General features: G+C 34.1%; 1 protein-coding gene across 4 annotated transcripts in view; it reads left to right on the forward strand.

Moving 5' to 3' along the window:
- Window positions 1–203: 203 nt before the first annotated feature.
- LOC128232452 (orexin receptor type 2-like) overlaps window positions 204–12,313 on the forward strand; it is a 31,041-nt gene continuing 18,931 nt past the window's right edge. The window contains exon 1 of one of the 4 annotated variants that reach the window (XM_052946004.1): window positions 204–870. In XM_052946004.1, the coding sequence (XP_052801964.1) occupies window positions 487–870 (384 nt within the window). In that variant the 5' untranslated portion in view covers window positions 204–486. Of the gene's footprint in view, window positions 871–11,381; window positions 11,941–12,313 lie in introns of those variants that run through there. The other 3 variants (XM_052946002.1, XM_052946005.1, XM_052946003.1) reach the window with 3 other exon arrangements.

Raw genomic sequence — 12,313 nt, forward strand, 5'->3', positions numbered from 1 at the left:
AAAAACGACTTTGCGTAATTGAATGTTTGTAAACATGCTGGTTGCGAAATATACCTAAATAATGGTAAATGCACATAATTCGATGCACTGCACTATTTTCTATGAAGAGATACCATCAATGCAAGATCTTGATGCAGATATCATATTAACATAACAAACACTTGACATGTTTATATCGAGGTCAAAAACTTAAATCCGGGTTTCTCCTTTAATTGGGCGTAAATTTAAAATGTTTTTAGCATATATATTATTAAAGAGTTTTGTGTATCCATTCAATAGAATCCCTTGACTAAACGTAATATATTTATATAGCAGGAAAGTGTTAAGTTTAACTAAATAAAAGAAAACATGCTTTAATATACAGAAGTGGGAACGTAATAGAAAACATAGAAAATTTATTCCAATTTCATCTTGAAGGAACTACTTTTTTCTTTGGTCAGTTATTAAGTTGAAAGTATTGCAAAGTTTTATTAAAAAGAAACGGATATGGAAAACGACCTGGAAAACTCGTCCTCGGTATTGAACAAGGAGTTCATACAAACGGCATGCGAACACAATAATCTTTGTATGAAACCAGAAGACTATTTTGACTACATGTTGAAAGATATTACAGACCCAGCGCCTGAAGAGTGGGTTCTTATATCGCTTTACATTGTTGTTTTTGTCATAGGATTTACCGGGAACATGCTCGTGTGTTATGTTATCTCCCAAATGATGTGCATGCAAACTGTGACAAACTTGTTTTTGCTGAACTTGTCAATAGCAGACATATTCATTCTCCTGATAAGTCTGCCTACAACGCTGCTGATAGACGTCACTGATACATGGTTCTTTGGGACAGTTTTGTGTAAAATAAACCAGTTTTTAAACGTAAGTAAATTATGGCTATTTCGCTGCCTCTGATTATTAGTCATATAAAACTCTTAAATTGTATTCAAAGCATTATGGTCATCATTGTAAATGTTGTATTTTACCATTCACGGCCAACTTCCTTTAGTGAGCCATTTACGAAGGGGATACTACTTGAGGATGGGATACTCCTTCACAACAATAGGGTTATAATAAAACAATGGCAATTACAGGGACATGCCCAGTAGCAATAACACCAACCGATGTTATATTTAATGGCACAAGGATTAAGGCTAAAAACAACTTTACTGACAATAGTCATAAAACGAATATCAAAATAACGTTTCATAACGTTGATTCATATGAAAGAGGAAGAAAAAGTGCTGCCTGTTGAACTACGATTTGAACAGTTAGCCGAGGGTGTTGGGTAGAGGGAGTCACAGGGCGTCGGGAGCCATTCAGCAGATCTGAAGCAGAAAACATGCTCATAATTTGTTTAATGATAATGTTACAGCTTTAGTGAAATTGATCCTTTAATTTTAGCCAATACTTTAAAACTAACTAGAACAAAAACTAAATCCAAACTGTAAACTCCCTGACACGTGTGAGAAATGTATTCTTTACACGAAGTTCTCCCCTAAAGCGCAGGTAAACATCAGGGAAATCGTGTTTTTTTCATGAAAGGTAAGGAAACATACATATGCACCTATATGACTTTCGCGACGAGTAATGATTAAGCACAATTGTAAAAATAACAAGGAAGGAGCATAGCAACGTAATGTAATTTTGTTAATAACCTTTAAAAAAATGTCAAAAAGCATATTTATAAGACCGATATACTCGTGCATTTCACGACATCTTGCTTGATCATTTTCCATTACACCAGCATTTATATGTACATGCGTTATTTATAAAAGAAGAAGTCCTCTTTGATATGACAATCAGCTATACTTATATTCCTGATAGTGAAACGTTTTCTTAGTATGTATAAACGTTGTATCAAAATAAGTAAGAGCGCTATGCGCTATGAGCTGTTATTTGACAAACAGATTCCAGAAGGAAAAATTGTTTACGGGTCGTTTTATGTCCATAGTTGCTACATGCAGGTGTAAGCCACTTTAAAATGACCGTTTAAGCACCAGGATACGCGGAGTCCGGCTTGGTTACGACACTGTGTCCAGAGCAACAGTTGGATATCTCAGAGGCTAAAAGACTTAACGACCTGATCAAGCCAACTGTTATAAACACTGTAACATTGTTTTCTAGATCTAAAGCGATACTTGTTAGTAGATATACCACCCCCGTATGAGTGAAAGATAAGACGAGAACTTAGGGATACGAACAGGATCAAATGTCACCAAGAACGAATATCACTCGCTCAATGAATGCACTGCGACTTAAATATATAGGACTGTCTTACTTGCTTACTTGCCCACGCTAGCTTTAAATCAGTAAATAAAAGCTAAAATCAAGTAAACACATTTTGGAATAATGCACTAATACCGATGTCGATGATAGCTCTATCTAATTTTATAGCCTTTTCGGTAGTACAAAAGGTTGAGACACAGAATGAAAAATATTAATATTAATTTGTGAAATGTAACAATAGATACAGGGATAGGGAGGCTAAGGGAGCGATAATGGCAATCACTATGTCATTCCCAATATTATGTTACATCAATGTGGTTATGACGTTACTTATGATTTTCGCTGACACGTTTCAGACACAAAGCATTGGCAAAATGAGTGACATATATTGTTCAACTTCTTTGTTATAGATGATCGCTTAACACCATAAACATTTTTCATGGGAACGCGTTCTTAGTGTCAGTTTACACCCGGAACCTGTTATTCCTTTTTTGTTTTGTTATATTTTGCTAAAACGTAGTTTGCTTATATACGTACTCAATACTAAAGCTATGGCGTGTGTATTCTGAGATGCTGGCATTAAATAGAAATAAGCGCTACGTTATGTTATGTTACTGTAAATTTCAGCGCTTTGATTCTTTGATTTGTATCTAGCATGACACACCGAAGGTTTCTTTCGGTCATAGTTTACGCCTCTACAGTAGTAACAAGCATTGGTTTAGCGGCTTATATTATAAAAAAACTCGCAGGAGTGATATAAAACCATGTAATAGTTTTCATTTATAACTGGTGTAATAACTATGCAAATTAAGTAACCGCATCACATACGAATGTATTCATACGTGCTGTCAATAAATGTAAACAAACATGGCCACAATATTCCTGCGAACCAGATTATGCAAATATCGAGACATTAAAACACTTCTTCTATTGGCACCTTTAGCAACATAAATTCCAATCAACACAAGGAAATATTTATCATCCTGTACTCCTGTGGGAATACCCCGTCTCCATGCAAAATGCTCAGCCTAGACAGTTCGCCAGCAATCTTCAAGTTCACACAGTCACTGATTCCACATCACATTGAAGTTTGATGATTCTAAGTCAAACACGTATAATTATAATGTTAGAAAATACTATTTTGAATAATATTTTACTAAGTCAACAGTCATAATTCTATATTTACATTCCAATTGCGCTTTCTTAGATAAACGTATTTTCTTTTCAATTTCATTTATAATCCGATGGTCATGTTCTGAATACGTTTGACAGCACAAAACGAAGCATGTGATCGGTCAATTGGCATCTTATTGCGTTAAAATGAGTGTGATTTCCAAGAATCAAAAAACGTCATTGAAACTTCTTTTCAAGCAGACGATAAATGTGACGTTAAAAAGTCTTGTAAGCGTTATTTTCCAATGCTTTAGTTGGGTTCTCTCATAGAAATTTTGAAGATAGTGAAAGTATAAACATTGAATATATTAGAATTGCGATTTATCTGTGTATACCAACATTTGGTCAATGCAATGTTAATCGTGAAGCAGAAACCGTGAAAATGTTTTCATTTACCAATGAAACGTTTTCATTTACCAATAAAACATAATTCGAAATAATTATTTTAATATCATACAAGTTCAATTCCAAACAAAATACCGCCACAGTTTTAATACTTTCTTTTCCAAGATTGCACACCTTATACTTATTGATTGATATTATTTTATCTTGAATTTGCACAGATTTCCTACTGGTTGTTTGGTTTTCTCACAGAACACCAGCGTTTTGTATTACCCTCCTTTCCAATAGTGCACTGTTTGTACTAAGAAATTGTAAATGCGACTTATTCATATAAAGCATACTGACCATTATAATATGCCATAGAAATAGAGCGTTTAATTCATTAAGTGATCTGAATGCGATCAGTTCAATGCATTTTGTTTTCTCTCTAAACTTCTTGGTCTAATGATAGTTGCTCATACTCCCGATGATAAAACGTTGAATGCATCTCCACAGTTTAGGCAACGTTAATATAGGTGTGTGTTCAAAGAAGATGTATGTGTTGTCTCAAGACTGCCTCACTTAATCCTCACAAGAACAGTTGCTTCTAAGTTTGTTACGATGTGCTCTATGAAATGGATGAGGGGACAACGGGGAATGTTATAACTGTTACTGCATTTGGGCGATGTTTGATAGGTTAAGTCGCTATTTCTTACATAGATGTTAAAATAATGAATCAAAAACTACCCATCATCAGAAGCGGATTTAGGATTAAACGACTAAATGTGAATTATGTCACAATCACTTCAACTATAACTGATCTCGACAAGTATACCTGATATTTCTTTATATGTTCTATGTTGTAATTACTTCGTTTCTTTACATTCCCTTTTCCGATAAGACATTCACGTTTTCAATTACCTTTCAACACTGTCTAGAAATAATTGCTCTCGAGCACCCATACTCAAACAGTACTTTGTATGTTTTACAAATCAATTCATGGGGAAGACATACTTGTTGCTTAATACTTACATCGTCATTGAATTGCATGAGCGTGGGATGCTTGTATCTTACAAAACATTTGAGGAGGATTATAATTTACCTATTTCTATTAACATGACAAATGCGACCTTGATACGAGAAGACGAACGCATTAATGGAGCTTATTGTACAGGCGTATGTAGAGTAAAATATACAACAAACACATTTTCATTCTCTTGTTTTCCTTTGGATATATCCAAATAAAATGATGGGATTGAAAGAAAAATATCTTTCTACAACACGTTCAAAATATCCATGCTTTGACTAATCCTTAGCAAGCATAATACATGTATCATTAAGTAGATTTAAGTGTCTTAAATATATATAGCGACCAAATGATAACGTTAAATTTAAAAACGATGACATTCAAACGCAAATATGCTACAAGACTAGGACCAAACATTATCTACAATGAATTGCATTCTTGTGATGATTTTGCTACTTTTTTAGAATTTTGATCACAAAATATCAATTTATCAGTTTGTTTTCAATGTTTAACAAATTTGAAACAATGTCATTAAAAAGCCGCCTAACATTCTTCGTTTGATGGTCTGGCACAAAAACAAAGAACTGTTGGGTATGGTTCAAAACAGATTGTGCAGTTTGTTCGATACGCTAGCAGGGACATTACGAAATACATATCTATCATCCCTTCCTATGTATATTGTTAACGTTTTGCATGTTTTCTTTGTTTATGATCAAATTTATTTTGGCTCGTGTTGATAAGTAAGAATAAAAATTGAATTATATTCATAAACATTCATACATATTTATCCCATATTTTCCCAACTCTCACATGTGATTATTGTCTTTAATTTACGTAAATTATGAGTTCTTGGTGTGAATTTAAGCGTTTAGCAGAAAAAGACAGAACAATGATTAAGTTTAATGGACATAAATATTTAAATGAGATACAAAAAATAAACATTAGATTATTATCGTGGCCATTCTGTTTCTGATGCTTTAAATGTTGGTTTAACTGCAAATAAAGTATTTAAGTATTTCGAAATGGCAAAATTAGGTAAGGCATTTGGTTTTGGTAATATTCCATAGAAGGTTTAAGAAATGACTGCTTTGTTTCTTTTTTTACACAATTTATGCAATATTTGTTTTTGTAAAGGTATACTGCCTTCAGAAGTAAAATTATTATAAGTCCCATACCTAAACGTTTTTTTGCTGTATTCTTAACGAACGGTTGGCAAGCTGGGTAGAAACAAAACACTTTATTGCCGATTAACAAAATGGCTCTAGAAAAAAGAGAGGTACAATTGCCCACTTTTCAACATTAAAAAATGTTATATCGGAGAAAGTTATGTAAAATGTCTACTATTTGTGTTTTCTTTATTTTAAGCAAGCGTATGATTTTATTGACAAAGATATCTTGTGACAAAAGCTAGACAGTATTGGAATAAGTGGAAATATGTTAAATGCACTTAAATCTTTATATGTTTCTGTTTCATTGTGTGTTAGAGTTAATAATTTTACGACAGACTGATTTGATGTTAACTGTGGATTAAGCCAAAGCTGTTTTTATCCCCATGAATTTTTAACCAGTTCATAAATGGTCTTTTAACAAAAATTAAAGCAATTGGTAAAGGTATTGATATGTATGCAATTATATTCTGATGTATTGTACTTACTACTGAAAATGAAAACGATCTACAATGTTTGCTTGATGCGTTGCGTATATGGTGTTCGGATAATTATATATGTGTGAACCCACAAAAAAGCAATTAAGTTCACTTTAGATGTCTGTCGAAAGGCCAGTCTCCATCTGTTAGGCAATGGCGATCAGTTTGTCAACAGTTACATAGATTTAAGAAAATGGATGCTAGAAGAATCAATAAGAAAGTATATCAGAATTTTAATAATAAAAGTGATGCTAAGTACAGTGGCAGTATGAAATTAGATGTATTAGCAAAAGGTGAAATTGAATAATTTATTTGCAAATTGTCAAAACATGCCAAATAGTTGTTTGTTAGCAAGGTAGCTGAAGAAGATATGGAATGGTTTGTTAATAATGAATGGAAACAACAGTTATATGCTGTTTCTGGTGGAACTTGGACTGGTAGAGACAAATTTAGAATCTATAGGCTGTTTGAACAAGATTTTAAAACTGAGAAATACGTAGATATGCTCATTCCCAACAAACATAGATCCTCTTTTGCAAAAATGAGGTGTGGAATCGCACCAATTAAAATTGAGACAGGTAGATATGAAGGTCTAGCTATTGAGAAACGTGTCTGTCCTTTCTGTAGAAATTGTGTTGAGGGTGAATCAACTCATGGTATGTTGGCATGCAAAATATACCAAACAATTAGAGATAATTTGTATACCTCGGCCAGAGAGCTTAACCAAGAGTTTGTTACTCTACCGAATATTAAAAAAATCATTGAACAAATATTTAGTTCGTGTGGAATCGCACCAATTAAAATTGAGACAGGTAGATATGAAGGTCTAGCTATTGAGAAACGTGTCTGTCCTTTCTGTAGAAATTGTGTTGAGGGTGAATCAACTCATGGTATGTTGGCATGCAAAATATACCAAACAATTAGAGATAATTTGTATACCTCGGCCAGAGAGCTTAACCAAGAGTTTGTTACTCTACCGAATATTAAAAAAATCATTGAACAAATATTTAGTTCGTGTTGGTGCAAAACACTGCTATGATATTTTAAATTTTAGAATAAGTCTACTTTATACATAGTGTTAAAGGGAACGCTTGATGTTTTGAGTAGCTAAAATACTAATATATTGCATGTTAAGTAGGACCCCTGTAACATTGTAATTTAATTTCTTTAGTATTATTATCCTATTTAAGTACGTTATCATCTTACATTATACGTAAAATTATATTGAAAGTGTAAATACATTTCCATTTTATATAATATGTATTATTATATGGAAAATGGTTTATATCAAAATGCATGGCTCATACTCAACCTGTGACATGTTTAGCTTATAATTTCATATTAAGTATTACAGGATGCACATAATTATTATTCCTACTAAACACAAATGTGTAGGTTAACCCTTCTCTTGAACCTGTTTTTTATATTTATGATATTCTCTGGTGCATCTTGTAACGCTAACGTAGTAAATATAACCTATTGAATAGATTCAGTAGCATAGTAAGTTTTATATCGATATAGTGGTATGTAAATTCTGATGTGCTTTAAGCTTAATTCGTCTCTTATAACTCATAATGAGTGGTTATGTGTTTTATGTAAGCGACTTTTATATGTTCTGTCTATGTACATACATGAGACGGAAATTAGCGAAAGAATATATATTAAATGCCAATCGTGTTAAGTGTTGTTTAAGAATTATTATTCCAGTTTCTTCTTTTTCCAACTGAAACTGATTCGTAAAGTTAATTACTAATTAAAAGCACCGTATGGGCAAATTTTGATGATGTTAGTCGTGCAAAGAAGAATCGCAAAGCATAAAGTGAAAACTACGGAAACACGAGTAATGATAGCAAAATAATGTTATAATGTCAAAATGAGTACTACGTTCGCGAAAAGACGTGGACGCTGATTCACGCAGATACCTTCTTCTTATTCGGCTAAATATTCATTTAACGTTTAATGGAATGACTTGAGCACTTTAAAACCTCATATATGCAAAAAGGTAAGGCGACCTAATACGATAGCGCTGCTTTGGGATATGTACTTGGTACTTATGAATGTATGTAGGTGTTAATGACATTTAAGGGCTTTCTAAACACCCACCATGGTTATCTCCAATTTCAATGAGTCATCAAAATGATCTTGTATTATTTCCATCCTAAGTATTATTAGCATTGCAAGTCACAATACACAAAATAAACATAAATGAAATCAAAAGAAGAAGAGGACGGATTCCGTTTTCAAGACTGATAAAAATTAGTACGTTACTGCACTGTTGAACCAATGTTGTTGTTTTGTATTTTACCAATGAATTTTATTTATACCTCATCTCATATCACAGAACTTACTTTTTTAAATATAAATCCTGTCATCATTTTAAATAGGATAATACAATTTGCTAACATCTCATCGGAACTGATGTAATGTAACATTATCAGCAACATGAGCATTATCTTGAAAGGTGTCATATAATGTCTGATTTTAAATGCAGGAAGGAAATGTGTAATTACAACGAGGACAACGTACTAGGTATCTTTGAAGTCACACAAATGTCAGACTAATGAAGAACAATTTAGTACTTAATCGGATCAACGAACATTGAGAAAAAAAAATGTTTCGAAACTACTCGCTGCTTAATTAGAATAAAATACCAAAGTAGTTTTGCATATCAATAGTGTACGATTTTCTGTTGAAAAAGGACGCATAACTAAGAGCTTATTAGAATTGTTTTTAAGCTTTAGTATTCAATATTTTTCTATATAGCTTTAGGGCCGGAATATGTTTTTTAGATATCCCAAATGATTATGGAGGAATATTTCACAAATAAAGCGCATTTTAAAATTATGATTTATTGTATTTTATGAACATTTTAGAACCCCATGAAATATTTCGTGAACTACACAATAGGTTAGTCTGATTCAAAGTCGTTTCAGAGTGTGCAAAATAAAATAAAATAGTTTCATTATATGCTGTCAGGTGGCTTATAGAGTACATATTTTTTATCACTTTGATATTTTTCACTGTTTTGAAACTTAAGCCCGCTCTTAGTTCCAATTCAAACGTCAGCGTACACATGGCTTGGGCACAATTTCATTGACGTCATTTCCTACATGCCATAACTGTCGCATACAATTTAGTGGAACTTTTATAATTAAAGGTCATTTTACACCCTTTTTAAGCATATGAGAAAAAGAGAAATAAAGTATGTACGTGAAGTTAGCGGCCTTGCGGCCTAGCGGCCTAGCGGCGTTAAGTTAGCGGCCTAGCGGCGTGAAGTTATAGGCCTGGCGGCCTAGCCGCCTAGCGGCGTGAAGTTGGCGGCCTAGCGGCCTGGCGGCCTAATTATTTTTCTTTTTCCAAGCATTGTTAATGCCTGGCGGCCTAGCAGCCTAGCGGCCTAGCGGCGTGAAGTTGGCGGCCTAGCGGCCTAGCGGCCTAGCGGCCTAATTATTTTTTCTATTTCCAAGCAATTGTTAATGCGTTTTTTTTAAAACAATGATAAATCAAAGTTTTTTATTCATATAGTTACATAGCCGCCTTAAATTGTTTTCTATTCAGAACATTTTTCTTTACCTTTTATTCTAAAACAATTTTAAATTAACTGTTTTATACACAAATTATCACTCCAAAGGGTTAGGGTTAGGTTTCAACTTTTTTTCAAAAAGCTCGATCAAGCACTTCAGCGACCTAGCGGCCTTGCGGCGTGAAATTAGCGGCCGGGCGGCCTAGCGGCCTAAATTGAATCCTATTTCAAAGCATGTATACATGCATTTTCATCTAAACCAATGACATATTAACTGTTTGAATGCACTGTTTTTCAAAGTGGCCTCCCGTAGCTTCAGGCCGCTAACTTCACGCCGCTAGGCCGCTATGCCACTGAAGTGCTCGATCGACCTTTTTAAAAAAAAGTTGGAAAACGCTTCAGAGTGATAATTTTTGCATAAAAACAGTAAATATATCATTGTTTTAAAAGAACAGGCATGTTTAATGCTTTGAATTAGCTGACTGCTTTATCGATGTTTTTGAAAAAAAAAACTGTTGATAATCGTTAATCGCTTCAAAGTGTTAATTTGTGCATAAAAACAGTTAAGATGTCATTGTTTTAGAAGAAAATACATATACATGCTTTGAAATAGGAAACCATTTTAGGCCGCCAGGCCGCCAGGCCGCCAGGCCGCCAGGCCGTTAACTTCACGCCGCTAGGCCGCCAGGCCGCTAGGCCGCTAACTTAACGCCGCTAGGCCGCTAACTTCACGCCGGTAGGCCGCTAACCTCACGTACATAAAAAAAGTTTCTTTTATTGTAAAAAAGAAAGATATTTCACCTCTTGAATATAAGGTAAATATAAATATTGATATGAAATAGGTAAATATAGCATTTGGTTCTCACTTCTTGTACTAGATTATGGTCTTACTCTGAAAAAACACAACAATAATTCTCTATTTTAAAGAAGATGCTTTAAACCAATATTTTTCATGCATCATAAAACAATTCAAATTAGTTACATTCATTGTTCTCGTGCTGAAGCTCACGATATAGCTAGTTGTACTCAAAGTCTGAACATTTATTCCAAAAACGTTTTAAGCAAAGCAGGAAAGCTACTGTTTGTCATCGATAGCAGTAACAGAAAGACAATAAAGTATAATCCTCCTTCTTTTTATCAATCGAAAGCGTTACATTATTTTTCAAATAATCTTGTACTGAATAATAAGCGAGCAATGGAAATGTAATGTACAACCCGGATTAGGACACACATAAAACCTGATTTTACGATCCCAATCACGGTTGATGCCATCAACTGTCCGAGTTATGACCGTATATCTTTTCAGTTAAAAGTTTTTTCTTGCTTGCCTAACACATATTTTATTGGAGAATCGGATTTATCCTCTCTACAGCATCTTGTAATTCGTATTTATGAGATGCGCTATTTTTACGAGTTCTACTGTGCTGCGCTGGTTTATTAGAGAGGGGCGACCGCTACCATCGGACCGTTATTCCAGTGGAGCTCAGCGAGGCTTGCGGATAAGTGTTCATCCCGCGGGAAGTGGGAAATTTTCTCTTAACGTCCACAGCGAACACTCAAACAGCTTTCTAAAAAAAATATCGAAAATAAATGGAAAAAATATGTGGTATTGAAGGATTTTGATTTGCGAAAATGAGTGATGATTCTGGACATATAACCAAAATGAATATTAGCGGAAATTATGTTATATCAGATTTGGGCAATCGGAACTGCAACCACAATGACTTATGCATGGTTGAGAGCGAGTACTTTGACTATATGTACACCACCGGCATCTTCCCGGACACAAGCCAGTGGATTCTTGTTGCGGCTTACATTGTCGTGTTTCTGGTGGGACTTGTGGGCAATGTGCTAGTCTGTTGTGTCATATGGAAGAACCGCAGCATGAGGACTGTGACCAACATATTCATAGTAAACCTCGCCATTGCGGATGTTGCCGTTATAGTCATGTGTTTGCCGCTCACGTTGTTGGTCGACATAACAGAGACGTGGTTTCTAGGCACAGTTATATGTAAGATTAACCAGTTTACCATGGTGAGTATAAGTAACTAACCTATACACTGTCTGAAAAGTACATAAATAGCAATAACAAGTTTGATGAGAGTTTGATAAGGAGATAACCGAACGGTAAAAGGACACATCTATTTGAACCTGCCTTCGTATAATGTTCATTTTTAAGCAATTAAGAGCACATATATTCTCCTTTTTGTTAGGGATACCTTTAATAATGCTAATGCTACGCCTTCGTCTGCTTAAATAAAGTTCGTTGTCAATAAACAACCTCTAATATTATTTAATTAGAACACATATATATATTGTATATTTCATATATCAGAAAAATGACATGGTGCATTGTATCTTAAAAGAAATATGCTCAATACCTTCTCTAAAACATCCACACATATAC

Source organism: Mya arenaria, chromosome 4 (genome assembly GCF_026914265.1).
Source record: "Mya arenaria isolate MELC-2E11 chromosome 4, ASM2691426v1".
Lineage (NCBI taxonomy): Eukaryota > Metazoa > Mollusca > Bivalvia > Myida > Myidae > Mya > Mya arenaria.